Consider the following 26,621-nt stretch of genomic DNA (forward strand, 5'->3'; position numbering starts at 1 on the left):
GACCCCCACACTGGGGGACCCAGGGTGCTGACGGCCCTCGGTGACCCGGTGAGCGCCGCAGGCAGCAGTATGTGTTGCCATCCTCACCCACCCCGTGAAAGGGGGTCCCCCACAGGGATGCACCACAGGGTAGGGTGGGCGGTGTGACGGTGAGTGGGTCCGGGGGGTGGCCATGGGGCAGCCCACAGGGTACAGAGGGGCTCTAAGCTGAGGGGGGCACCCCCCGTCGCTGCCAAAGGGCCCTGCTGAGCCCCAGGCCAAGGGCAGCCTAGGGAGGGGGCACCGGCCAGCTGCACCCCAAGACCCTCCTGCCCCCAAAGCCCCACTGAGCCCGTGGGAGCTCTGCCCCACGCGCCTGGGCTGGCTCCTCTGCCCTCCCCCCCTGCAGTGGGGACCGCCCCACCCTGTTCAGGGGGTCCAGCCGCACCATCGCTCCCCCCTACCCCAGTCCCTGCCCTGGCAATTGGGGGGGCAGCCCCCCACACACCATGGGACCGATGCCGGTGCAGCTCCAGGCTTTTATTTCCCTCCGGTTGTTAAAACCGCGGCTGGCGCCAGCACTGCCAGACCGCTGCCCTGCCCGCCGCGGCGCCGAGGGGCTGCGATGGTGGGCACAGCCACACACCGCGGCAGCCCCACCGCGTCCGACGGGACACCGGCACACGTTGGCGCAACTGACTCACATAGGGTCCAGGAGCTGTCCCTGTGGGGTTCCAGCACCCCACTCCTGTGCCAGTGGGCCTAGAACCCCCCTGAGGTGCACCTGGTGCCAGCTCTTGTGCCAGGGGGGATGCGCCGGGTGGACGGCTGCAGCTATCGCGCTGGCAGCTCAGGGGGACGCGGGGGTCACGTCGAGCCGCAGGGCCACGGGCAGGTGGTCGGAGCGAGTGGCTAGCTGGGTGATGAAGGAGACCCCCGCCACCTCCTGCCGGGGAGAGGGGCCGTCAGGGCGGGGGGACGGGGGGGCACGGGCACCCCCAGCCCTGCCGCTTTGGCACTCACCGTCTGCAGCGGCAGGGTCCCGTGGTGCTGGCGGTAGAGGACGTAATCCACGCGCCGGCCCTGCCAGGGGCCGGGGGCTGCCGGGTCGGGTTGCCCGCTGGAGAGGATCGGGCCCGCCAGGTACTGCTGCTGTCCCGCCGGCTGCGAGAGGGTCCTGCAGAGCGGGGACATGGTGGCACGGGGATGTGGTGGCATGGGGATGCGGTGGCACAGGAACATGGTGGCATTGGGACATGGTGGAATAGGGACATGGTGGCATGAGGACATGGTGGCATGGGAACAGGGTGGAATGGTGGCACAGGGACGTGGTGGCATGTTGGCACAAGGTCATGGTGGCATGGGGATGCAGCGGCATGGGGAGGTGGTGGCACAGGGACGGTGTGGTGGCATGAGGCCACGGTGACACAGGGACATGGTGGCATGGGGATGTAGTGGTATGGGGATGCGGTGGCATGGAGATGCGGTGGCATGGGGATGCGGTGGCACGGGGATGGAGGGACCCCTGTTGGCGGCATCACCCCCCTCTCCGGGCAGGGTGGCTTGGCTGGAGCATCCCCTTTCCCCACCCGGTGGGCTTTCCCGCGGGACCCCAGGCCTGTCCCCCCCTGTCCCCCCAGCCATATCCCCACCCCTGTCACCTTTTCAGCTTCTCTGGGGTGGACACAGGCTCCTCATAGATCTTCAGGTAGTTGAGCAGGGTGCCTGCGGATGGGGATGGGGATGGGCTGTGAGTGGGACCCCTGCCGCGTCCCTGCCACTCGGGGCTGGGGATGAGGGTGCCCCGGGGAGGGGGGCGAAGGTGGGGGAGGGCAGGTCCCACCTATGGCCCAGGGTGCATCCTGCCCGGGCCCCCGGCGGCAGGGGTCCTGGTACACCTCGAAGAGCCGGTGCCTCTGGTTGAGCTCGTCACCTGCAGGGAGGGGGAACAGGTCTCCGCCGTCACTCCCCACCAAAAACCGCCTGCCCCCCCACGGCCAGCCCCGTCCCCACCTCGGGAGCAGTTGTCGAAGTTGAGGTCCCCGCAGAAGACGTCGAAAGCCACCACGTCCCCGCGCTGCTCCTGTGCCTCCCGGAACTGCTGCAGCCAGTGCAGCCCCAGCGTCAGCTGCGCATCCCGGATGGCGGCATCGCCTGCGAGGGGTGGTGGCAGTGGGGGACACACACACACACATGGCATCACCGCGTGGCACCAGCAGCGCCGGCACCCCGCTTCGGCAGCGGCGGGTTGAAGCGCAGCCCCCCCATTGTCTCCCTCCTCACCTGCGGGTGCCTGCAGGTGGGTGCAGCCGATGTAGCCCACGATCCTCTGCCCCTGCGCCGAGCCCAGCAGCACCTGGGGGGACACGGGACCCTCAGCGGGGAAATCCGGTGGGAGCAGGCAGCACCCTGCCTGCTGCCACACGGCTGGGGGAAAGGAAGGGGGGGGTGTCCCCAGCTCACCTGGACGGCGAGCAGCCCCTTGGCGGCCAGGGCATCCTCGCGGGCGCCGTTGGGGAAGCCGTGGTACTGCACGGCTAGCAGAGGGTAGCGGCTGGCCAGGAAGAGCCCACTGTTGAGCACCTTCAGTTGGCCGCCCCACAGCCCGCGGGCACCCACCTCTGAGATGATGTGCGGGAAGGTGCCACCCAGCCACTGGCGCAGACAGGCAGCAGCGCCCGCCTCGAAGACCTCCTGCAGGCAGACGAAGTCGGCGTCTGCCGGGAAACGCTCGGACAACACCGCCAGCACAGGCTCGGCCGCCTCCGCCGGCACGCTGCCGGGCGGCTGCCACAGGGTGTTGAGGGTTCCGCCGTAGCTATTGGTCTCGCCGTGCCGCGGCTCAACGAGGCTGGCCCGGGCGCTGGGGGGGTCCGGTGGTGCCAGGGCAAGGTGGCGGGCGATGTAGGTGGCACGCTGCGGTGTCTGCCCCAGGTTGCTGAACTTGGCCAGGCCGCTGGGCAGCAGGCAGACGTTGGCGCTGATGAAGGTGAAGGACCGGCGCTGCCGTAGGTCCCACGGCTCCGCCGGCGCCGTACCTGCCGTGTACTGGTAGGCAAAGGGCCGTCGTGCCGCCTGCACCGGCAGCCACAGCAGCAGCCCCAGCAAAGCCAGGGGCAGCGAGAGCAGCAGCAGCGTGCTGTACGCCAGCCCGGCCAGTGCCTGACTGGTGCAGCCGCGGCACGACCCGCACCGCCTCTGCCGCTGCCGCCTCCGCTCGGCCGTCGTCTGCTGCAGGTCAAGGAGGCGGTTGATGACCCAGAAGCTGGGGGCCAGCAGCCCCGAGGCCAGACTGTCCAGGGCCACCAGCGCCCGGCTGGAGAAGGGGGACTCCCTCAGCAGCATGGCCAGGGGGGGCTGGGATGGCGGGGGGCCGGGCAGGGGGCTGAGGGGGATCGTGACGTCCCCCTGCTCCTGCCTGGGAGCTCCGGTGCTGCCGGCACGACCTGTGGGAGAGAGACCCCGGGTCAGTCAGGGGTGGTGGGGACAGTGCAGCCGGGAGCGGGACACCCCCCCCCCCATCCCATCCCATCCCGGCCACCCCGGCCGAGCCGCCACCGTGGGAACTTCCCACGGCCAGGACCATCCCACGCGTCCCCGGGGATCGTCCCACGCATCCCAGGGCTCTGCTGGGAGCGGAGCGAAAGCACCTGCAGAGTCTGTGTGTGTGGGGGTGGCAGGGCTGAAGTGGGGCTGCTGGCCCCCGCCATGTCCCTGCAGGGTCCCTGGGACCCCCAAAGCCTCCTCAGGCAAGCACAGCTCGGGGGGAACCCTGGAGCCGGGACCCTGCACTGAGCCCGGTCCTGCCCGGTGGCCCCGGCACCAGCCGCCCTCGCCACCTGCACCGGCTCCCGTCCCCCGCCGTAGCCCCACGGCTGCTCATCCCCAGGACCACCCCGCAGCCGCCCGCTCACCTGCCCGCCAGGCTCGGGGTGGGGGTCAGGGGCTGCCGTCCCCCGCGTCGCCGTCCCCGGGAGCCCTGCCGGCTGCCGGCACGGCACCAGACTGAGCCATGGTGAGGTGAGCCCCGGTCAGGCCGGGACTGGCCTGCCTGGCCCGACGGGTTCCCCGGCACCTCCGTGCCCTGCAGCCGCGCCACGGGGCAGGAACCGGCTCCTCGGCCGGACACCTCACGCCGCCCGCCCACCTCCTCCTGCCCCTTCACCCGGGGCCCGGTGACTCCTGCCTGACTCCTGCCTGACTCCTGCCTGACTCTGCAGCCCCGTGCCATCAGACAGCCCAGCCATCCTGCCTTCCCGTGCCCAATCCCAGCATGGGATGGTGCCGGACACTGGGGATGCTGGGGACACTGGGAACGCTGGGGATGCTGGGGACACTGGGGTCACTGGGGATGCTGGGGTCACTGGGAACGCTGGGGTCGCTGGGGACACTGGGGATGCTGGGGACACTGGGAATGCTGGGAATGCTGGGGATGCTGGGGTCACTGGGGATGCTGGGGACACTGGGGTCACTGGGGACACTGGGGTCACTGGGGATGCTGGGGTCACTGGGAATGCTGGGGATGCTAGTGTCGCTGGGGATGCTGGTGTCACTGGGGATGTGGGCCATGGTGGGGCCTCAGGGTACCCTTGGCTGGGGGCCCGAGCCCCCTCTGGCCATGGGGCTGCCCCATGCTCGCCCACTGGACCGGAGCTCTCGGCTGTGGCTGCTCCAGCTCTGTCCCGTCCCCAGGTGCCAGCCGCGGCACAGGGAGCTGCTTGGGGCTGCGCTGGCTGGTGGTGTCCCCAGCCTGGCAAGCGGGGCCTTGGCTCCGTGCCCTCTCCTGCCATGGGGGTCCCCTGGGCAGGACCCCTGGGCAGGACCCCTGGGCATCCCCCAGCTCTGGGACATGGCTGTGGGGCACGGTGCCCACCACGCCGTCCCCGGCTTAGCGCCCGGCTCTGCTCCACAGCGGGAGCCGGGCACAGCCCTCTGCCCCACAGTGCTGTGGATGGCCTGGGCGGCATGTGCGGCACGGGGTGACTCAACCCAGGTCCCGGCACTTCCCGGCTGTGTGGGCATCCCTGATTCCCACAGGAAGGTAATTTATGGTCACGGGACCGTGAGTGTGTGGGGCCCGGCTGGGAGTGGCACCACCTGCGCAGCAGCACCGGAGTCGTGCCGGGGTCCCTGCACCCCCCCTCGGCCCTCATCCGATGCAGCACTGCCCGTGGAGGGGTCAGTGCCAGCAGCCACCGCGTGCATCGACCTCGCGGCACTGGCGGGGCCGGTGGGCCTCTGCCCTGGTAGCAGGGGCAGCAGGCACTGCCCCGCGGTGCGGGCAGCGGGCATTGTTCTCTCAGGGTGATGTGGGCATCGCGCCCGCAGCGCTGGCAGCAGGCAGCAGCATTGTCCCTGCGGTGCCGGCAGGAGCGGCGGACATTGCCCTGCGGTGCAGGCGGCAGCAGCGGACGTTGCCCCGCGGTGCAGGCAGCGGCAGCGGATATTGCCCTGCGGTGCAGGCAGCAGCCACAGGCATTGCCCCACAGCGCTGGCAGCTTTGCCCCATCACACAGGGCACCGAGGGCCGTGTTTGCCCAGCAGCCGGCTCCGGAGGGTGCGGCGGCCGAGCCCTCCCTGCTGCCGGGTGCTGCCTGTGCCGTGCTGCCCGGCAGCTCCGTCCAGGCCCTGCCTTCGGTGGCGACCTTTGGTGGCCGGGGCGGGCGAGCGGCACCGTGCCCCGGTGCTGGTGGGGCTGCTCCTTTCCCTGAGGGCCAGGCAGTCCCCGAGCCGCCTGTGCTGGCTCCCTGCCCGTGCTGGCTTTCTGCCCGTGCCGGTTCCCTGCCCGTGCCGTCCCGCCGCTGCCGCCACCGCCTGTGCTGCTCCCCGGGGCCGTGCCACGTCCCGCGTCCCCCAAGCACCCCCGGCTCACCTCCGCGCCCCATGGCACTGGGGGCCATCACGATGGCACCAACGCCCCCGCCTCTCCGGAGGGGCCGGCACTGCTGCCACCGCCGTCAGCTCAAGGCCACCGTCCGCTCGGGGCCACCGCTTGCTCGGCACACCGCGGGCTCGGTGCGCTGCCGCTGCCAGCACCGGGAGCTCAACAGGTCACAAACATCCGCTCACCGCCGGGCCGGACCGGGCTTTAATTACCCACGGCCCCGGCCGTGCCCGGCTGCCATCCACCCCGGGCCGGCTGGCTGGCTGCATTCCTGTTGCGGGTGTGTGGCAAACGCCGCCCGCTGCCACCGACCCCGGCAGCCCCCGTCTCCCACCTCCGCACCGGGTCGTGCTACCAGCCACGTGCCGGAGCGCCGCGGGCTGAGGACCGTGCGGGCAGGGGTCAGGCAGCGGCGGTGGGCTGGGGAGCCGGAGGCCACCGAGCTGCTGGCACTGCACCTTGCCGCCCGGTGAACACCCACAACTGGTTCTCCCAGGGCTGTAACCCCTTGTCTGCCGCGTCCTGCCGGCGCAGCCCGCGGGCATGCCGGGGGCCTGCCGAAGCAGGCAGGAGGCGGCTGCAGGCGGCAAGGATGAGGAGGGGAAGGTCGAGTGAGGAAGGGTCTGGGAGGGGTCACAGCCACCTCCGCCAGTGCCTCGGGGCTGAGGTACCCTGCCCGAACCCGCCACGGCGCTGCCAGATCATGGCATGATGGGGCAGGGGCCAGACCCCAGCGGGGATGATGGTGCCCGGGGCCCCCAGACCCCACAGCCCCCCCCACGTAGGACCACCTCCCCTTCTGCTTGGGGAGCCTTCACCCACGCCGCCCTCCCAGCCGCTGCCGTCGCCTTCTGGCTGTGCCGGTGCAGGGTGGGAGGGCAGCAGGGTATTTCCCCCCACTCTTTCCCCCAGCACCATCCCCGGCATCTCCCACCCCAAGGAAGGCAAACATCCCGACCCCAGCTCCATCGTGGTGGTGGCGGTGGTGCCGGCTGCACAGGGCTGTATATGGTGGGGCAGGAGCGGCTGCGGCACCTCCAGCATGAAGGCTGTGCCCCGGCTGGCCTGCACCCGTGGGACTGACCCCCCCGCCCGTCCCCTCACCTTGCACAGAATCCGGCATGGGGGTCCATGCCACCCCCCCCACCACCTACCCGGGTGCTGCCGCTTGCCCTCAACCCGAGGAGCACCAGCTCTGCCGTCACAACGTGGCCCAGCACGGCACGGCAGGTGGTTTTCCTCTGCAGCCGGTTGGCCCCCCCTGCTCCATTTCCTGCCGCCACTTCCCCTTCCCGTCGCCGGCACCCAACTGCCCCGCGGCCGCAGGCAGGAAGGGGGTTTCTTCCCTCCACCCCCCCAGTACCCTTACCCGGGCACTCCGCTGGCACCCCGGCACACCCCGGCACGAGGGTCCCAGCCGGCCATGGTGAGACCCCCGCCGAGGCCCTGACCCGGCCGCACCGTGGGGCAGCCCCCCGGTCCTCGGGGATCCCCCTGCCGCGGCACCACAGACATCCCAGTTGCTGATTCCCGACTCTTGCTTCCGCATCCGACCGGCTTCCCCTGCCCACAACCAAAAGGAAAAGGACCGCAGCCTTGACCGCAGTGTGACCTCCTCCACCCCGGCACGGCTGCCTGCACTTGCTGTTTGCAGTCCTGCTGGATTGCTGCCTGCACCCCAGTGTTGCTGCCTGCACCCCAGCACTGCTGCCTGCATCCTGGCACTGCTGCCTGCACCCCAGCACTGCTGCCAGTCACGGGGGTGTCCCTGAGCAGGAGCAGCAGCAGTGACAGTGGCACTTACGATGCCCACGGTGCCGGCCGGAGTTCCCAGATAAGGGTGAGGGCACCGGAACAGGTTTATTGCACAGTGCGGGGCTCCGACTGACAGCGGCACGGCCGGTGCGGGGGCCAGTGCCAGTGCCGGTGCAGGAGCCGGCCCAACCGCTCACCAGAGGAAGAGGGGCTGCCCATCCTCCTGTGCCAGCTCCTGCAGGCACTCGAGCAGCACCAACGCGTCCGGCTGCACTGCCGGCGGCACCGTCTCGGTCACCACATGGCGCAGGAAGGCCAGGCTGTGGCGGGTGCAGGTGTCGGGGCCGGCCGGCTCTGGCAGGATGCCGTAGGTGTTGACGAGGGACTCGGCAAAGGCCGGGTGCACCGTGGGGCTGTAGCCCAGTGCCCGCAGACGTCCCATCAGGCTGACGTAGCGCCGGGCCGCGGCGGTGCAGCACTGCTCGTCAAAGCCCCCTGGCACGGTGCCGAGGGCAGTCTGCAGGGAGAGATGGGGCAGGGTCAGCCCACCGGCACCCATGGGTGCCTGAGAGGAAGGGGACCAGGGCATGCTGGGCTGTGGCCGCAGGCATTGTGCCCGGCTCCCTGGTTCGGCTGTGCCAGCCTACCGCCATGATCTTCTCGGGGATGTTGGTGACGGTGAAGCCGTAGAGGCGGGTACGGTCGGGGAAGACACTGGCGAGGATGCGGCGGTCCAGCTGGAAGGCGATCTCGCCCACCAGCTGCTCCCACGCCGGCTGCTGGCCATCTGCAGGAGCCACCGACGGGTGCTTACCCCTGTCCTGGGACGGACCCTGTGCTGCCGTCCCGGTGACCTCTCCCCATGCCCCCCCGACCTCTCCCTGTGCCCCCCACCACCCCGGGGGACCAGGCCAGCCCTTGCTGCTGCTGCCTGGTGCCAGGGGTCCCTGCAGGGGGGTTGCAAAAGCCAGCGCGCCGGTTTTGCAGGGCAGAAAAACCCCTGTGCCAGCTTTGCAGGATGGAAAACCCACGTGCCAGCTCTGCCCACGCAGGGCTGCCATGTGCCGACTTTGCAGGGCAGAAAAGCCGGCATGCCGGTTTTGCCCGCGCAGAGGCTAACGGTGCCACGGCATCCCCGGGAGCTGTTGCTCCCCGGCTTTCCTGCATGTCCCCCAGCACAGGGTGGCCAGAACTACTCTCCTGGGACCTCACCATCCTCCCCAGCCATGGAGCCGGAACCAGTGCCAGTGCTGTGCCCCAGTCCTCACCTCGCAGGCTGGAACTCTGCGGCGGATCCCAGCTGGAGGCGAGCCGGTCAGCATCGCGGGCCACCTTCCACCAGGTCACCTTGCGCCGGGTGTCCGGCAGCCGCAGGTCCAGTGGCTGCTGCTCCTCCGGGGACGGGGGCGGTGGGAGTGGGGATGGGGGGGCCCTGGCCCCCGATCCCTGCAGGTCTGACAGCCGCAGGCTGGGGCCACTCGGCTCCGGTGCCAGGGGGTCCCGTGGCGGTTCGGGGGGCGGCCGGTGGCTGGGGGGGTGGCTGGCAGAGCCGAAGCGGTTGAGGGGGCAGGAGAGGCAGTGGCTGTTGGGGCTGGGGCTGCCCAGCACGGTCACTGGGAGGGCTGCCAGGACAAGGACAGCGGTCTCAGTCCCCGCAGCCCCAGGGGGCCCTGCACTGTACCCCCCCCCCGCACCCCCCCGCCGCGCTGGCCTTGGCCCCAGAAATGCTCACAGGGAGGTACGAGGCAACACCAGAGGGACTGGGATGGGATGGGAATGGGAAGGAGATGAGGATGGGGATGGGATGGGGATGGAGATGGGATGGAATGGGGATTGGGATGGTGATGGAGACATGGATGGGATGGGGATGGGGACTGGGATGAGATGGGGATGGAGACACGGATGGGAATGGGGATTGGGATGGGATGGGATTCAGCCCACCACCCCTCCTCCCAGGAGCTTTGGGGTCACACTACCCCCAGACCCCCTCCCCCAAATACTTCTGCTCCCGGTGGCAGGTGAAAGCATCCCAGTGCTGATGTCGGTGCCAATGTCGGTGCCGCTCGGCATGGGCAGCGGTGTGGGCAGCGTGCCATCCTGGGGCTGCTGGTCCCAGAGGGGTTCCCAGGGGGGGATCTGGAAGATCAGGCTCTGCTCCAGGGGTGCCAGCTCCCAGTCCGGGACGTTGGCTGTGGGAGGAGGTGGGGGGGTGTTTGCAGCCATGGCACCCACTGGCCCGGGACCACCGTGGGACCACCCGTACCCCCACCTGGGCTGGGGAAGGTGAAGCCTCCTCTGCTGGAGCGGGGCACAGCGGCGAGGGGGGGTGCCGAGCTGGGTGCCGTGCCGGGCTGGCCGTGCAGGAGGTGCCGCAGGTGCCGCTGCTCCTTGAGCCGCCCCACCGCCCGCGTCAGCTCCTCGTTCTCTGCCAGCAGCGCCTGGATCTCGCGCCGCAGCTGGTCGTAGCAGGCGAAGACCGAGAGCCCTGCGCGTTGGGGGCGGCCACGGGGCACCGGCTCCATGGCAGCCCCCTGGCACCGGACTGTGCCGCTCACGCCACCCCGTGACCCGTGCCGGGTGGCAGCGCCAGGGCCAGGGGCATGGGAAGGCCCCTGGCTCACCACAGGACACCGGGAGCAGCCCGGGCATCAATGGCGGGTGCCGGGGAGAGCCGGTTCCGAGGGGATGTCACAGAGGGATGGTCCCCTCCCAGCCCCCCCATCATACAGCTGCAGGACTCGGCCCTCCCTGGCACCATGGTGCTCTGTCCCGGCAGGCACCCATTCAACCGCCGCGAGGACGGTACGGCGGGCACCCTACGGCAGAGAGGCGTGGGGGGAGCCGCGGGTGAGGGTAGGGCAGCGGGTGGGCAGGACAGGAGGGCTGCACCCCCTTTCCTGCTGGATTTTGGCCACGCTGGGGGTGCTCTGCGTGCCACGTTCCAGCCACGCTCAGAGACGATGGCCAGTGTCGCCTGCTCCTGGGCTGTTGTGGCAGTGCCGCCAGGCACAGGGTGATCCCTGTGTGCCACGGGGGATGCGCGGTGGGGGCTCCACCTCCATCCCCCTTCTTCTGTGGTCGCAGGATCCCCCCAGCACCAGCCCGCTGGGCAGCTGGGGCCATGCTGCGGTGGGTGCCGGGCCAGCGGCACGCTGGTGCACGAGGGGCAGCTATGGGGGGCCTGGCCCAGCCCCTCCTGTTGCTGGGACCCCCGGGACGGCTGCACCCTGCCGTACCCCTGCCACCCCAGGTGGCCGAGCGGGCCCGGTGCGCCGGCATGCTCTGTGGACAGCCTGACCAGCACCATCTTCTCTGTGGCCATCTCGTCCGCCGGCACTGCCAGTCCACCAGCACCGTGCTGCCCCGGCACTGAGGGGCCTGTGGAGGAGACCCTCAGCGCCATGCTGGCATCCTGCCGGCTCAGCGCCGAGGCGGCCATCGACCGCCGCTCCTTCATCGCCAGCGGCCTGGCCTCCCAGCTGCTGGAGGAGCTCCTGAGCCAGCAGCTGCCAGGGACCGAGCCGGGGCCGGCTGAGGGCTCTGAGAAGCAGTGCCGCACCGCTGCCGCCTCCTCCTCCTCCCTGGAGAGGCTGCGCCGGCATGACCGCCGCTTCCAGCGGGCCAAGGAGCACTTCCAGAAGCAGGGCTGGGCGCCAGCCGCCAACACAGACCAGGACACCGCGGTGATGCCGTGCCATGGGCAGCCCCAGGAGAACCAGGGCCAGGTGCGCTGGGGCCAGGGAAGCACAGTGCAGCCATGCCGCGAGGCCCGCGGGCACCTCTTCTGTGGCGCAGCCTGGCACGCTGCCCACGGCTGCTGCGCCCGGGTGGAGATGGTGAACAGCACCTGCCCATGGGACAGGGACCTGGGCACCATCTCCCACACCTCCCACAAGCCCCACGGTGAGCGCGGCCACGGCCGTGGTCCCGCCGGCCAGCCCCCTCTGTCCTACCCCGGCACCTGGGCACCGGTTTGGAGAGAGCCCCAGCAGCGCCCAGAGAAGTGCTGGGGCTCCCCGTGGGACACGCCAGCTGGCCGGCCTGCCCATGGCACCGCAAGCATCCCCGGGGATGGCCAGCCCTCCTGCACCAGCACCGCCTGTGCCATGCTGAGCCCAGAGCCACAGCACTGCTGGGGAGCCGCCGGCTCCATGCCCAGGGCGGGCAGGGAGCCCTGCCGGGAGCCAGAGCCCACCCAGCAGCCCCGTGCCCAGCAGGTAGGCATCAGCGTGCCGGCCCGGTGCAGACCCATGTGTGGCCAGGCACAACTCTCGCCCTCCGGCGCAGGAGCCCCTTGCCGCGCCACCAGCTCCCTGCCTCTTCTCTCCCAGCTGCAGGGCCCCGCCGGGATGCTGCGCTACCGCGATGGGGAGCCGGCACATGGCTGCGGCTCAGTGCCAGGCTGCCCACCGGGCCCACGGAGCCGGGGCGGCAGCAGGAAGGAGCTGCGCTCCCAGGAGCGAGCGGGACAGCGGGACGTGACCCAGAGCCACCACGGCCGCCGTGAGCAGGAGGAGATGCTGGTGCCGGAGAGCTGGAGCCGGGGGCAGGAGCGGGGCAGGGAGCCCGGTACTCCCAGCAGGCAGCAGCAGGAGGACGGCAGGCAGCGGCCCCCCACCCCAGACAGAGAGGGGTCCCTGGAGTGGGACCCCAGCACCTGCCCAGGCACCACGAACATGGTGCGGTTCATCGCTAGGTCCTTCGAGCTCAGGGCCCAGCAAGACGTGGCACGAGCCGAGAGGGAGCGGCAGGCCTGGCACTGCCGGGGAGCCAGGACTGCCGACAGCCCCCCTGGCTGCTCGGGGGGTGACCCTCGGGCCCAGAGCTGGCTGGTGGCAGAGGCTGTGGAGTGTGGCACAGCCGGGGCGCAGGCAGCGGCCCAGCCCTACCAGGGCGGCAAAGCTGGGGGCCGTGATGGCAAGGAGGGCAGGCAGCGTGGCAGACACAGCCAAGCTCCCTGGTGCTGAATAAAGCCCTGCCGGTGACTGACCCCCGAGTGCCATGTGCTGCTGTGGCTGGAACGCCCCAGGGAGACGGGGAGATGGGTGACATGGGTCCCCAGCCCTTAAAGCCTGCAGCACCTTCAGCGGGTGCTTCTCCACCCTGGCTGCTGCTGCACCTCCAGGAGCAGCCAGGGACTGCAGGCAGGGAGTGGGAGAGAGGGGGGGGCGTCAGGGGCAGCCCCAGGCAGGGTGCAGGCAGGCCTGACTGCCCATCCAAGGACAGGGTGCTCAGTACATTTAGTCTTTATTGGGGGGCCTGGGGTGCAGTGGGCGGGAGGGCAGGGAGAGGCCTGGGGACAACCCTGTCCCTAGAGGGTCCCTGCAGCTCCCAGAGAGCAGGACGGGGGAGTGGGGGGTCCTGCTTGCAGCAGGGGGCCGGCAGCCCCGGGCTTGGCCATGCCAGCCCCTGCCAGCATCGGCGGGGAAAGGAGAGCCAGAGCTGGCAGAGATGAACTAGACCAAGGTTTATTAACAGCGGGAGCTGGAGCCACAGAACGGTGCAAGAACGGAGCCTTGGCCACACGGGGAGGGGGCCAGGACCAGGGCCGGGACCCCCCCCCCCTCCGCTGCCTGGGCAGGGACGGGCAGGGACAGCAGCTCAGGCCCTGGGAGGGGGCCAGGTCCCCACAGGGATGCTCTGCAGTGACCAGTGCCCAGCTCGGGGACCCCCCCCACCCGCTTGGGTGGCGGGACCCTGCCCACAGCCCTGTCTGCAGCCTGAGGAAGGGCTGGGGAGCCGGAGGGGGGGGCCCGCTGGCGCTGACCTTGCCTGTGTGGCCAAGGGGGGCGGCGAGGGCAGCGCGTGCGCAGGGGGAGCGGGACGGAGGGGGTGAGCTCCACCACGGATGGGGGGAGAAAGTGCTTCCAGTCCGCGTTCAACACAAGGTGGGGGGAAAAGCCGTATTCACAGCGGGGAGGGGGGAAGCAGAGGGCCTGGGCAGGGGGCTTCTAGGGGGGACAAGAGGGGCAGCAGGCGGCTGTGACACCCCAGCAGGCAGGCAGGCACGGGCAAGCGCCTTGCCTCCCAGCAAGGGGACAGAACTGTCACCCCGTGCCCCCTCCCCAGCCCAGCAAGCCCCCACAGCCACTCCTGTCAGGAGCTGGGGAGGTGGCTGGGGTCAAAGAAACTCTTAACGGGAGAACTGACGAGGGGGTGCGATGAGAACACCAAACAAAACCGGCTACAGGGGCGGAGGGGGAGACCACAAACCGGGACACGTGCCGGGGGGTGGCAGGGGGGCCACGGCGGCGGTGGTGGGGCCGCTACTCCTTGGCCCTGCCGATGATGGCCAGGATGTAGAGGAAGATGTTGATGATGTCTGTGTAGAGGTTGAGGGCAGCGAAGACATACTCCTCGGGGCTGAGTGCCAGCTGCTTGTTCCCCAGGATCATCTGCGTGTCCACCGCCAGGAACTGCGGGAGAGGGGATGTCATGGTGGGGAGACACGGAGCCTGGCAGAGGTTGGGGGGGAGGCCAGCAGCACCCCACAGCCCCCACAACCAAGCAGCTGCCCCACAAGCGGGTCCCTTGCCCCCCTGTCCCGCCAGCTGGGCCTGGGTCCTGTGCCCCCAACCCACAGCCTGAACCCCCAGGGATCTGGCAGATGGTTCAACCCCCCGCCCCCAGGGAAGGGGCAGCAGCAGGAGGCAGAGGAGGACGGGGCCCCCCCCGGCACTTACGCAGGTGAAGAGCAGGGCCCCCAGGGAAGCATAGATGATGTCCATGATGCGGTTCCGGATGAAGATGCAGAGGATAGAGAAGATGATGAGGACGACGAGGCAGATGATGAGCACGCCCCGGCAGGAGGTGAAGTCATACTTGGTCTGTGGGACAGGGGAGAGCGAGCAGGGAGCTGGTTCTATGCCTGGTTCAGAGGCCCCCAGCCCCAGCAGGGAGCCTGGGGGGGGGGGGGGTGTCACCCAGCCACCTGCCCACCCACCCCGGGAGCTGACCTGCAGGGAGAAGATGACAACGCTGAAGCAGACAACGACGGTGATGCCCACGGCCATGATGACGGCATCAGTGTTGTAGAAGCTGGCGATCATCCCCACCATGTAGGACAGGCTGACGGTCAGGATGGACTGGGGAACAGACGGGCACCACATCACACCGGCTCGGCTGCCCCACCCCTCTCCTTTGCCACCCACCGCCGGGTCCAGCCGGGCCTGGTGACACCGCACCTCCGCAGCACCCAATGCCCTTTGCATAAAGCTCTCGGCTTTGCCAAGTCCCGAGCAGGCTCTGCTCTCGCCAGGCCAGGCAGTCGCCCCCTCTGCACCCCCCAAACCCGCCCAGCCATGTCCCCCGTCCCTCCCTGTCCCCACAGCCATCCCCTGGGCAGCCTGTGGGACCTCGGGCATCCCCAGGGTCATGGGGCACAGGGCTGCCAAAGCCACGGCCAAGACCACCGCTGCCCTGGCATGGCACATACCAGAGCTACCAGGTTCCAGGGGTGCTTGCGACGGAAATCCCCACAGCAGCTGAGGACGATGAGGGAGATGAAGAAGACGGCATAGGAGACGTAGTACGTCCAGACATTGCGCTGCACGAAGCCCTTCACACCTTTCACAAAGGTGAAGATGGCCACGAAGGCGAAGGTGACGGTCAGCTGCAGGGTCAGCACCAGGAAGACCTGGGGGATGGGGACAGGTCACAGTGGGGTGCCCAAAACCCCTGCCCCCATGAAGTGCCCCTAGCCAAGTCCCACCTTGCGGATGAAGGCCTGCCGGATGCTCTTGTCGTCCCAGTGCGCGGTGGGGAAGTCCTGGTTGTCATAGTAGGAGGGTGGCCCGTCCTCATGGTAGGTGCTGTGCAGGGGGGCTGCAGGGAGAGGAATGGGGCACGGGTGAAGGGAGCCAGGAGCGGGGGGGCTGCCTGCACCGCTGCGCCGTGCCGATTCCCTGTCCTAGGGCCTGCCTGCCCCTGCCCACCAGGGTGGCCGCTCACCGACTCGGATGACCATGATGCCCGGCCTCCACGGCCAGCGGTGTGGCCCGGCTCCAGCTGGCAGCGGCAAGGGAAGAGGAAAGATGGGGCTGAGGGGGTCTGGGGGGCGTCAGAGGCCAGGGGGAGCAGAGCTCTGTGCCCCCCCAAGCCGGGCTTCACGCTGGCATCCCCATCGAGCTGACAGCTCCAGGTAGTGTCCCCCCATCCCGGGGCCACGGCTGGCACCCTCCTCTGGCTGGCAGGGGCACCCCAGGGCCAGGCTTGTCTGTGGGGGCTTGTGGGGCAGGATCCCTTCCCCTGGGGGTCCCCGCAGCCCCGCTACCAGCCAGACCCCCCCCCTTGCCCACCCGCACCAGCCACACGGCCGGACCTGCTTCTGCCCGGCCAAAATGGGGCCAGTGCTACCAAAATGGGGCACTGGACACCCCCCCCACCTCCCAGGGCTGTCATCAGCGTCCACTGCGGGGGGCAACCCCCTCCTCGCCTGCACCCCAAAACAGAGCCCCCCCCCCATGGAGCACCGTTACTTACAGTCTTGGTCCCCAGGGACCATGGGCTGCGGCTGGGCATAGGGTGGCTGGGCGTAGGGACCCTGGGGGTATGGTCCCGGGGGGGGGTACGGTCCGGGGGGATATGGCCCCGTAGGTGGGTACGGTCCCGGGGGGGGGTACGGCCCCGGCCCCTGCGGGAAGCCCGGCTGGTTGTAGGGTGCCGGGGCGAACTGGGGCTGTGGGTACGGTGCGGCGGGGTAGGGGGGCTGGGCGTAGGCCGGGGGGGCCGTCGGCTGCTGCCCCGGGAAGCCGTCGCCTGTCACCAGGAAGCTCTTCTCGTGGGACATCTTCCTCCCCCCCGGCTGGCTGCCGCGCCTCTCCACTGCAGGGAGGAGGGAGAGGGGTGGTCAGACCCGGCAGCCATCACCCCCCATGGCCACCACCCCCTGCCGCTGTCACCCACCGTGGCCATCACCCCCCCCCAACTGCCGTCACCCTCACCCGCTGCCATCACCCACCGTGGCCATCACCCCCCCCGCTGCCATCACCCCCTGCTGCTGTCACCCGCCATGGCCATCACCCTCACCCGCTGCCATCACCCCCCATGGCCATCACTCCGCCACAGCCATCAGCCCCCCCCCAGCCCCTCTGTCCCACACTCAGGCAGGCCTGGGGGGGGGTCCCCGACCCGCCACAGCCTCACGTTGTGGGGGGGGGGGGTGTGTCCCGATCCCACCCTGCTCGCTCCCCAGGCCTGCACAAGATGGCCGCCCGGCGGCAGGGCTGTTGCCATGGCGACAGCCCCATGGATGCCCCAGCCTGGGCCCTGCGGGGAGGCCTTGGCCATGGCGGTGGCCAGTGCGGGGGGCCAGTGGCTCGCGGCGGCCGCCGGCAGCAGCAACAGGAGCCCCAGTGCTGCCCGGCTGACCTGTGTCGCCAGCCCCACTGCCTGATGCTGCCTGCCCTGGGATGAGCTGCCATCCCCGCTGCCGGAGCACTGGGGTCCAACCAGACCACGGTGACTGCTGGCGAAGGAGCAGGACCGGCAGCGGTGCCACACCGCAACACATGGCCCTACCTCCGGCTGCCGGCTGGCGAGCGGGGCCGCGGCAGCGGGGCTTTGCTGCAGGCACCGGGGACGCCCCCGCTCCGGATCGCCGGGCCCAGCCACGGGCAGACGCCAATTCTGCATGGAGCCCGGGATTACAAAACCAGGCGGCTGTGGGAATGGCGGCTCCGGCTGCGGCCCTGCGCGGTGATCGCCTACTGCTGGTGCCGCCGTCGGGATGATAAATGCGGCCTGGCACGCAGCGGGGACAGGCAGCTGCCCGCAGGGCTGGCAGCTGGCAGGCAGAGCCCCCGGCCAGCCCTGCGCAATCCCACGCCGCGGCAGGTGGGACGTGCTGGAGCCGGTGCCGCAGCAAAGCACCGGCGTCCCTGGGCCTGCAACCGGCGCCAGCGCCAGGGCCTGGCCAAGTGACAGCCCGCCTGGCCAGTGGCGCAACCAAAGCCGGTTGCCCGCGTGATGTCCCGGCCCGGTGCCACCGGCCTCGGGGAGGGACAGGGTGGGGGCTCAGCCCTGCGGCACCGCGGCTGCGGGCACATGCCCCCTGGCCCAGCAAGGGGCCACCAGCCCAGACCCCCCAGCACGGGCAGCCCTGGGGGAGGGCAGGGACCCCCTCATGGGCAGCGCCGTGGGGGCATGGAGGGTGGACGGAGCACCCCGGGCTGTGGACGGCACCGGCACGGGGTGGGGGGCACAGGGCACATACGGCATGGGGTGCACCCCAGATGGGGGGCACAGGGTGCACACAGCACAGGGGGCACGCGGCGCAGGGTGCAGCCCATGTATGGGGTGCATGCAGCATGGGGGGGGCACAAGTGGCATGGGGCAGGGGGGACAGGGTGCATGTGGCATCGGGTGCACCCTGCATGGAGGGCATCGAGTACAGGGATTGCCTGCAGCAAGGGGTGCAGGGGGGACAGGGGGTACAGAGGGTTCAGGGGGTGCCTGAAGCAGGGGGTGTGGGGGGTTCAGGGGGTGCCTGGTGCAGGGAGTTCAGGGGGTCCTGCAGCAGGGGGTTCAGGGGGTTGCAGGGGGTCCTGAAGCAGGGGGTGCCCGCTACACGAGGCGGAGGCACACCACCGGGTGCGCAGCTGGACGCAGCACGGAGTGCAGGGGGGTGCCTGCCTCCCGCGCCCCCCCCCCCCCGGTTCTTCCCGGGAGCCCCCGTAAGCGGCTTTGCCCTGACGCCCGGTAATGCCCCAGCGCGGCCTATTTACGGCAGCAGCAATCCTAATCCTCTGAGCGCTGCCCCGCAGGAAGAGGGGGGGAGGCTTCGCCCCCCCCCCCACCGTGTGCCCCCGGGAGCGGGGTCCCGCACTGCGGCCCGGCTCGACCTGCTCGGGGCTCCGCTCCGGCCGCCCGGTTGTGTATCGTCCGCCCCCCCCCCCCGCCGCGCACCGGCCCCGTCTGCTGCGGAATGCGGCAGCGCGGTGCGGTGCGGGGGCGGGAACGCCGCTCGGGGGCGGCGCCAGGGCCTCCGTGCCCCCCTTCTCACATCGCAAACCCCCCTCCCCGGTGTACCGGACCCCCCTCCCTTCCCTCCCGGTACCCCCGCTCACCGGGCCGGGCCGTGCGACAGCGCTGGCTCCGCTCCGCTCCGGTCTGGGCGGGGCCTCGGAGAAGGGGCGGGGCCTCAAGTAAGGGGGCGGGGACAGAGGGAGGGCTGGCTCCGCTCCGCCCTTATTAGGCGGGGCCTGCGGGGGGGCGGGGACGCGCGGCAGCGCTGGCTCCGCTTCGCCCCGACTTCTCCAACGCGCCGGGGCGGGGCCTGAAGGGAGAGGCGGGGCCTGCGGGGAGGGGGCGGGGCCGTGCGGCAGCGCTGGCTCCGCTTCGCCCCGACTTCTCCGACGCGTCGGGGCGGGGCCTGAAGGGAGAGGCGGGGCCTGCGGGGAGGGGGCGGGGCCGCGCCGCAGAGCGCCCCCGTGTGGCGGCAGAGCCCCTGCGTGTCCCTGCCCGCCCCCCCCGGTCCCCCCCGTGTTGGGGAACGGGGCTTTCTCCTGGTTTCTCCCGGTGTCACGCGTGGGGCCGGTCCCGTGTACACCCCCCAGGAGGCCCCTCCCCTTCCCTTTTCCCGGTCCCGCCCCCCCGGGCCGGTTTCGCTTTCGTTTCTCCGCCGGGGCGGAGCCGAGCAGAGCCCGGTGCGTGGGTAGGGGAGTGGGGGGGTGGTCCTGCCCCGGGGCGGTTGTGGGGGCACGGGAGGTGGGGGGAGGCATGTGGGGCTTGGGGAGGGGTTGGGGTCACGCGTGGGGGGACGAGGGGGGGTGTCTGACACCCCCCCCCAATGTATGTGTTCCCGGGCAGGATGGCGGAGGGGGTGCTGGAGGTGGGGGGTGTCCCCTCCGGCACGGAGGAGGAGTTGGTGGTCCTCTACTTCGAGAGCCGGCGGCGCTCGGGGGGGGGGCCCGTCCAGAGCTGCCAGCGCCTCGGCCCCCTCCTCTTCCTCACCTTCGAGAACCCCCAGGGTGAGCGCGGGGCGAGGGCGCGGCTGCTGCTGGGAGCACTGGGATGGAGGGGGGAGGGGGAGTCCCTGTCCCAGCTGGGAGTACTGGGATGGGGTGGGGGGCATCGCGGTCCCAGCCAGGAGCACTGGGATGGAGTGCAGGAGGTCACTCCCAGCCCCACCGAGAGCAGTGGGATGGGGTGTGGGGGGTCCCAGTCCCAGCTGGGAGCACTGGGAAGGGAAATAGGGGGTCCCTGTCCCAGCTGGGAGCACTGGGATGGGAAATAGGGGGTCCCTGTCCCAACGGGGAGCACTGGGATGGGTTGTTGGGGGGTCCCTGTCCCAGCTGGGAGCACTGGGATAGGGAACAGGGGGCCTCCAGTCCCAGCTGGGAGCACTGGGATGGGTAAGGCGGGCATTCCCACTGGGAGCACTGGGTTGCAGTATGGGGGGGTGGCACCCCCAGCCCCACTTGGAGCACTGGTGAGCGGTGCTGTGCCCCCCAGGGAGTCCCAATGGGGGGCAGGGTGCCGGGTGGTCTCAGGCGCTACAATCCCCCTCCCCACCCCGGTGACACCCATCCATCCCCCCGCACAGATGCCCAGAACGTCCTGGCCCACAGCAGCCACCGGCTGGGGGGGGCCGAGCTGGTGGTGCACCCTGCCACCCCCTGGGACCCCACCCGCCTGCTGCTGCGGGACCTCGACCCCCGGACCCCCCCTGAGCTGCTGGAGCTGCGCCTGGAGACCCTACTGGGACGCCCCCCCGACACCTTCAGCCTGCGCCGGGGCCCCGCGCCCGGCTGGGCGCTGCTGCACCTGCGGGACCCCATCACCCCCCAAGGTGGGTGCAGGGGGGGAGCGATCCCCAGGGGCGGGGGGCAACACGCTCCCCTCGCTACGGTGCAGCACTGGTGCCGGGAATGCCGGGGCGGCATTTTGGGGTGCGGGGTCTGCTGCACCGCTCTGTGGCCAGGACCACGGCAGCGGTGTTTTGGGGTGACCGGCTCAGCAGAGGGCTGGTGCTGCCAAGTGCCACGGCACCTTATCCCCGCAGCGGGTGACCGGCGGTGCCAGTGAGCCAGGGCCGGTCAGTGGTGGGGTCCTGCCGGTGAGTGAATTGCAGTGGAAGTGCTCCTGGCGATTGTCTCCTGCCAGACCCGGGGGTGACAAACAGTGTCGTTGGCATGGTCGGGCGGCTGAAGGGGCTTCCAGCCCCTGGCTGCTGCCTGGGCCGTGGGGGAGCTGCCGCCGTGTCCCCGGGCCCCCCCGGCATCACCGCCACCCCTGTCCTGGCAGAGTTTGCGGCTGCGGAGCAGCGGGCGCAGGGGCTGGAGGGGGCCGCGCTGGCCCTGCTGCGGCTGCCACGCCCCACCAGCGTGCTGGTGCGGGCAGAGGCGCCGGGGCTGAGCGACGACTTGCTGGAGCTCTACTTCGAGAACCGGCGCAGCGGGGGTGGCAGCGTGCAGGCGGTGCGGCTGCTGCCGGGCGGCCGGGCGGCCATCGTCACCTTCCAGGAGCCGGCAGGTGAGCAGGGGCGAATGGGACCTCCCCGCCGGCACTGACCCGGCCGGCTGCCGGTGCCGAGCTTTGGCCACCCTGCTCCGTCCTGCCTGCGCCGTGACTGTGGCGAGGGCAGGGCCAGGTGCCAGGGGGGGCTGCGCTTGGCCGCCGGCTGCCCGTCCTCTCCTCCCACAGTGGCGGAGCGGGTGCTGCAGAGACCCCACCGGCTGCAGGACACGATGCTGGTCCTCACCCCCCATTACCCCTTCCTGGAATCGCTGGAGGGGGATGCGGACCCCCCGCCAGAAGCGGACCCCCTGCGGGACACGGCCACGGCCCCCCCACCAGACATGGTCCCCTCACAGGACACAGCCCCCCTGCCAGACACAGACCCCCTATGGGACACAGCCCTGGCCCCCACACCAGACACAGCCCCCCCACCAGACACGGGCCCCCCGGCTCCTGCCAGCCGAAACACATGCCCGGAGGCGGCCGAGCCGCAGGTGTTGAGCCGTGTGCCAGGAGAGCTGTCAGCTGCCTTCCCTGGCGGGGATGAGGACACGGAGGGTGACGAGGACGCGGTCGGCCAGGGGCAGCACCAGGAGCAGGTGTTGGCGGGGTCGGCGCAGGATGAGGCGCTGGTGCCGGCAGAGCCAGGAGCGCTGCGTTACCTGCAGCGGCACTACCAGGACCTGCTGGCCAGCATCCCCGAGGTCTCCCTGCTGCCGCTGGAGGGGGAGGATGTCGCCGGCTTTCGGGTAAGCTGCGGGCAGAGGTGCGGGCAGGGGTCTGTGCCTGCGGCTCCCACCTCCCCTTCCTCGCCATAACGGGCCGGCAGTGGGTCTGCGGCTCCCCGCGGCGCCCAGGGGCGAGGGCTGCTGGTGCCGCGGTGCCAACGCGGCAGGCAGGCCCTGACTGCCCAGCCCTCGCCGGCAGGTGAGCGGGGAAACGGGCCGGTGCCGGGCAGCGGCCGATTTCCTGCAGAGCCTGCTGGGCACCGTGGGCTCGCAGCTGGTGACGCTGCGGTTCCCCGGTGTCGCCCGCTTCCTGCGGGACACGGGCGGGCAGAGCATCCTCCAGCAGCTGGAGAGCCGCTTCCAGTGCATTATCGACCTGGACGGCGTCCACTGGAGCCCCCCGGACCCCCAGGTATGGCCAGTGCCCACCCTGACTGGGGAGGGCGGCGGGTCTAGCGCCGGAGCCGGCAGGAGGCGGGTGCCGTCGTGCCGGTCCCTGCCATGCAGGTGCGGTACTGGTGATGGCATCCTGCCCCTCTGTCCCTGCAGCCAGAGCTGGAGGAGCTGCTCCCCCCAAGCTGCTGCCAGGACCCCCTGCCCGAGGCACTGCACTCCCGGCACTGGGACCTGCCTGATGATGCCGACAGTGCCGATGCAGATGGCCTTCGCTCCAACATAGGTGAGGGGTGGCGTGGGGCGAGGGGGCCGCTCCGGCACCCGCTCTCCTGGCGCCGCGGTGGGAGGGGGCCGCGGATGCCGGTTCCTTCCCCACACCATGGTCGGGACTCGTGGTTGACACCTCGCTCCTCCCTGCAGAGGAGATCAAGGAGCTGCTGGCGGCGCTGCACCCCAGCGAGGCCGCCGGTGATGAGGAGCCTGCGCCGCAGCCTGGCGACATCCTTGGTGGGGAGCAGGACCCCGACGCCGAGTCCCCCGAGGCGGCCGACGGGGAGGGCACCAGGGAGATGCCCTTGGGCAGGCTGGAGGAGGAGGAGGCGCAGATGATGCTGGCCATCCAGCGCTCCATGGACAGCACGCGGCGCGAGGAGGAGGAGCTGGCGCGTGCCACCGCGCTCTCCCTCCACTCCTACTGCCAGGAGCAGCGGGGAGCACCCGGCGCACGGGAGGAAGAGCAAGATGCTGGCCTCCTGGCTGCGCTGGAGGCCTCCCTGGAGGAGGCTCTGCCGGCAGCGGATGCGGTGCAGGTGACGCTGTTCTCGTCCTTCGAGCAGGACGTGGCCGCGGTGCCGCGGGAGCTGGAGCAGGCGCTGGAGGGGCGGCTGCGGGCAGAGGAGGTGGAGAGCGAGTGCCTGCGGGCGCTGCCGGCCGCCTGCCGCCGCTGCCTGACCTTCCTGCAGCGCAAGCACGCTGTGCGCCTCTGCCTGCGCGACGGCACTGCCACACTGAGCGGCTTCGCCGAGTACACTGCCGCCGCCGCCCATGACCTCACCCTCCTGCTGCAGCGTTTGCCGCAGCCGGAGCGCGGTCCCCCTGCTGCCACCACCGCCTGCTGGGTGCGTTGGGACCCCTCCGGCACCGCTGTCCCCTATGCCCCTGAGGCTGCCGCGCTGCTGGAGCGGGCCTGGCTGCGCCGGGCGCGCCGGCTGGACCTGCTGCTGGACGGACGGCCCTTCACCGTCGACTTTGAGCGGATGGAGGAGTACGACATCAGCAACGCCTCTGCCGTGGCCGTCTCCCGCAGCCAGCCCCCGACGGAGAGCGCCCGCCGCCTGCTAAGTACGTGCCGCTGCCCCCAGCATTGCTGTGCCGTGCGAGCGGGATGGTGCCACGGGGCCAGTCTTGCCCCGCCGCGGGGTCCCCTGCCCGGGGAGGTGCTGTGCCGTGCCGGCGTTCACTGGGGCTGCATCCAGCAGGGCTGGAGGCACTGGGGCTGGAGGAGGAGGTGAGGCTGATGCCGCTGGCCGAGGACTCGGAGGAGTTCCACGACACCGTGTGCCATTTCTACGAGACGCTGGAGGAGCTGCATAACAAGATCAGCGTCGTCAAGGTGGGTGCTGGTGGCACTGGGGGGGGACACAGGACCCCGGCTGGGGGTGTCCCCGCGGCAGAGCCCCGGACGCTGCGGTGCTGCCCAGCAGGTGGAGAAGCTGATCCACCCGCTGCTGTACAAGCAGTACCAGCTGAAGAAGGCCAGCATGGAGAAGGCCTGCGCCAGCGGCACGGTGGAGCGGATCCTCTTCCACGGCACCACCGAGACCTCCAGCCGCGAGATCTGCTTGCACGGCTTCAACCGCAGCTTCTGCGGCAAGAACGGTGAGCGCCAGTGTGGGAGTGGGGTGCCGATCCGGGCATGGTGCCGCTGCCACGTGCCCCCCCTGCTGCCCCAGTGCCATGGGCTGATGTCCCCCCCCCTCCACTGGCCCTGCAGCTGCTCTCTACGGGCTTGGCGTGTACTTCGCGGTGGACGCGGCAGTCTCGGTGCAGGAGCAGTACTCACCGCGCAGCGCCGACGGCAGCAAGTACGTCTTCGTGGCCAAGGTGCTGACTGGGGACTATGCGGTGGGAGGGCAGGGGCTGCGGGCCCCCCCGCTGCGGGAGGGGGCCGGGGCCCCCCTGCGCTACGACAGCGTGGTGGACAACCCCCTGCAGCCCGCCATCTTCGTCATCTTCAACGACACCCAGGCTTACCCCCAGTACCTCATCACTTGCCGCCGCCACGGGGCCCCTCCCTGAGCCCCCCGGCATCCACCATCCTGGTGTACTGGCTCTGCCAACGGGGGCTCGGGGCTGGGGGTGTCCCTGCCCTGCTCCAGGGCATTGAAGTTTGGGGGGGTCCTCACCTGGATAGGGCCCCCTGTCGGCCCCCCTTTCCAGCCCCTGGGAAGGGGGGTGTGGGAGGATTTGGGGGTCACCAGTGCAGTAAGAGCAAAACTGGGAATAAAGTTGGAGCCTTTCCCTGTGTCCACGAGGTTTTGGGGGGCTGTAGGTGGGGGGCTGTGGGGCTATGGGGCTATGCTTTGGGGGTCCTGGAGCTGCCCCAGGGGGCAGGGCCGCGAGCTGGGGACCCGCCTGCAGCCACGGTGGTCCCCAGGGCATGGTCCCCCATCCTGGGACCGGGCCCCCCCCCCATCCTAGGGACACTGTCCCCTTTGGGGTTATCCTGCCTGTCTGGGGGTCAGGGTCTCCCCCAGGTTTGTCCCCCCCTGTCCTGGTGATGGGGTCCCGTTCGGGCCTGTCCCCCGCATCCCAGGGACCAGCCCCCCTCCCGGCAGCCCCGGTGCAGGTGAGAGCATGGGATGCAGGACACAGTGCTGGGAGCACTCACCGTCTGCCCGCCCCGATCCTGGGGGGCCAAGAGCGGAGCTGGGGGCTTGGCCATTCCCCCTGCCTCTGCCCGGGCCAGGGCCCGTGGGGTCCGTCCCCCCCCAGAGCCCCCAGTGCCAGGAGGGGAGGTGTTCCCTGGACCACGGTGGGCGCAGGGCGGGTGGGCATGGGGGATGGATGTGGGTGGAAAGGATGGGAGAGGACAGGGGCACATGGCCAGGATTCATGGGGTGCCAGGGACACCCAGTGCTGGCTGGGGCTGGGGGTCATGTGACTCCAGGCTGGTGCTGGTGCCGGTGGCACTTGAGGGTAGCTGTGGCTCTGCCACGAGCACTACCGGCCACCCCAGCTTGGCCCCAGCCCCGCTGGCAGCAACGGCATTTCTGCTTCGCCCCATGGCTGGGTCCCGGTTGGGGGGAGGACGTGGTCCCAGGCTGGCACCAGTGCTGGGAACCCTCTGTGCCCACCGTGGCACAGTGCCCCGCCAGCTCCAGGGTTGCCAGCACCAAGGGTATCCGTGCCTGGCCTGGTGTGACGGACAAGCTTACGGCATCGCCCGCCTGTGCCAGCGCTGTCCCCCACGCTGGCATCGCCCACCCCATGCTGGCAGGCGGGTGGGCAGCGTGGGGCCGGGGGCTGCTGGTGGGAGCGGCTGCAGGGCCATGGCGTGCTCTGGCCGGGGTTCAACGCTGTGGTGCTGCCGGTCTGGTCGGCTTGGGATTGGGCTGTTCCCATGGCCTTTCCCACAAACCCTGCGCTGGGGCTGCTGGGGCGTGGGGACGGAGCTGGGGTGCAGGCAGAGCTGAGGGCAGGTGGGGGGGCAGGCTGTGCCGGGCATGCTCTGTGCCCCCCCCCAGGCTCGCTTTGCCAGGCAGCGGATTTGCGGAGGCCCCTGAGCCCCGGTGCTGGGAACATCCAGACCCTGGGGCTACATCCGGCCCCGCTCCTGCTCCCCCTTCCCATGGGGCGTCGAGGGGCCGGGAGCCGCCGGCAGATCGGGAGCGGCAGCGTGGCCCTGCCAGGCCTGCGGTTTGGCACCGCCACAGTGTCAGCAAGCAGAGAACGCTCCGGAGCATTCCTTCCTCTGCCTGCTGTTAACCCTGCCCGTGCTGCAGCCTGCCTGCCTGCACCCTGCCTGCGATGCTGCCTGCCTGCGCTGCACCCTGCTCTGCACCTGCCTGCAGTGCACCCTGCCTGTGCTGCAATCTGCCTGCACTGCACCCTGCCTGTGGTGCACCCTGCCTGTGCTGCGATCTGCCTGCACCACATCCTGCCTGCACCGCACCCTGCCTGTGCTGCAACCTGCCTGCACCGCATCCTGCCTGTACTGTACCTGCCTGCAGCGCACCCTGCCTGTGCTGCAATCTGCCTGCCCCGTATGCTGCCCGCAGTGCACCCTGCCCGCAGTGCACCCTGCCCGCGCTGCCCTCGCTGCCTGCCCCAGCCCCAGCCGCAGACAGGGGGCTGGTGGGCATCATGGGGGTGCAGGAGGGCTGCTCCGCTCCCCGAGAGGGTTAAGGCCCCGCAGGCAG

At 70.8% G+C, this 26,621-nt stretch overlaps 5 protein-coding genes across 11 annotated transcripts; 2 read left to right on the top strand and 3 right to left on the bottom strand.

Annotated features, from left to right (window-relative positions):
* Positions 1 to 518: 518 nt before the first annotated feature.
* Positions 519 to 6,305, bottom strand: LOC138684643 (sphingomyelin phosphodiesterase 5-like). Its single transcript, XM_069778619.1, has 8 exons — positions 5,852 to 6,305; positions 2,443 to 3,425; positions 2,263 to 2,335; positions 1,993 to 2,133; positions 1,823 to 1,912; positions 1,641 to 1,704; positions 1,003 to 1,156; positions 519 to 925 (listed from the first exon to the last, which is right to left on the bottom strand). Exons 1-8 carry the CDS (start codon positions 5,877 to 5,879, stop codon positions 830 to 832), a joined length of 1,629 nt encoding a protein of 542 aa, XP_069634720.1. The 5' UTR covers positions 5,880 to 6,305; the 3' UTR covers positions 519 to 829.
* Positions 6,306 to 7,811: 1,506 nt separating this feature from the next.
* Positions 7,812 to 10,140, bottom strand: SPATC1 (spermatogenesis and centriole associated 1). The gene is made up of 5 exons (XM_069778643.1): positions 9,888 to 10,140; positions 9,619 to 9,807; positions 8,887 to 9,240; positions 8,266 to 8,405; positions 7,812 to 8,135 (listed from the first exon to the last, which is right to left on the bottom strand). Exons 1-5 carry the CDS (start codon positions 10,138 to 10,140, stop codon positions 7,812 to 7,814), a joined length of 1,260 nt encoding a protein of 419 aa, XP_069634744.1.
* Positions 10,141 to 10,192: 52 nt separating this feature from the next.
* On the top strand, positions 10,193 to 12,585 carry LOC138684644 (uncharacterized). Its single transcript, XM_069778621.1, has 3 exons — positions 10,193 to 10,420; positions 10,703 to 11,835; positions 11,950 to 12,585. The coding sequence occupies exons 1-3, from the start codon at positions 10,219 to 10,221 to the stop codon at positions 12,583 to 12,585; spliced, it is 1,971 nt and encodes a 656-aa protein (XP_069634722.1). The 5' UTR covers positions 10,193 to 10,218.
* A 485-nt stretch (positions 12,586 to 13,070) lies between these two features.
* GRINA (glutamate ionotropic receptor NMDA type subunit associated protein 1) lies at positions 13,071 to 18,824 on the bottom strand. Of its 5 annotated transcripts, none has more exons than XM_069780286.1 (8): positions 18,685 to 18,824; positions 16,100 to 16,441; positions 15,569 to 15,625; positions 15,330 to 15,442; positions 15,054 to 15,254; positions 14,575 to 14,703; positions 14,302 to 14,445; positions 13,071 to 14,034 (listed from the first exon to the last, which is right to left on the bottom strand). In XM_069780286.1, the coding sequence occupies exons 2-8, from the start codon at positions 16,404 to 16,406 to the stop codon at positions 13,885 to 13,887; spliced, it is 1,101 nt and encodes a 366-aa protein (XP_069636387.1). In that variant the 5' UTR covers positions 16,407 to 16,441; positions 18,685 to 18,824; the 3' UTR covers positions 13,071 to 13,884. The 5 variants fall into 5 exon arrangements, with proteins under 5 accessions (XP_069636387.1, XP_069636389.1, XP_069636388.1 ...); XM_069780288.1 differs by having other exon boundaries at positions 16,100 to 16,436; positions 18,675 to 18,757; XM_069780287.1 differs by having other exon boundaries at positions 18,675 to 18,747.
* Positions 18,825 to 19,183: 359 nt separating this feature from the next.
* On the top strand, positions 19,184 to 24,725 carry PARP10 (poly(ADP-ribose) polymerase family member 10). 3 transcript variants are annotated; one of them, XM_069780269.1, is made up of 11 exons: positions 19,184 to 19,263; positions 19,427 to 19,587; positions 20,163 to 20,408; positions 20,864 to 21,091; positions 21,263 to 21,825; positions 22,004 to 22,216; positions 22,354 to 22,483; positions 22,621 to 23,541; positions 23,676 to 23,812; positions 23,904 to 24,078; positions 24,194 to 24,725. In XM_069780269.1, exons 2-11 carry the CDS (start codon positions 19,428 to 19,430, stop codon positions 24,496 to 24,498), a joined length of 3,078 nt encoding a protein of 1,025 aa, XP_069636370.1. In that variant the 5' UTR covers positions 19,184 to 19,263; position 19,427; the 3' UTR covers positions 24,499 to 24,725. The 3 variants fall into 3 exon arrangements, with proteins under 3 accessions (XP_069636370.1, XP_069636372.1, XP_069636371.1); XM_069780271.1 differs by having other exon boundaries at positions 23,940 to 24,078; XM_069780270.1 differs by having other exon boundaries at positions 23,679 to 23,812.
* The last annotated feature ends 1,896 nt before the right edge of the window (positions 24,726 to 26,621 follow it).

Source organism: Haliaeetus albicilla, chromosome 3 (assembly GCF_947461875.1).
Source record: "Haliaeetus albicilla chromosome 3, bHalAlb1.1, whole genome shotgun sequence".
In the NCBI taxonomy this organism is placed as follows: Eukaryota; Metazoa; Chordata; class Aves; order Accipitriformes; family Accipitridae; genus Haliaeetus; species Haliaeetus albicilla.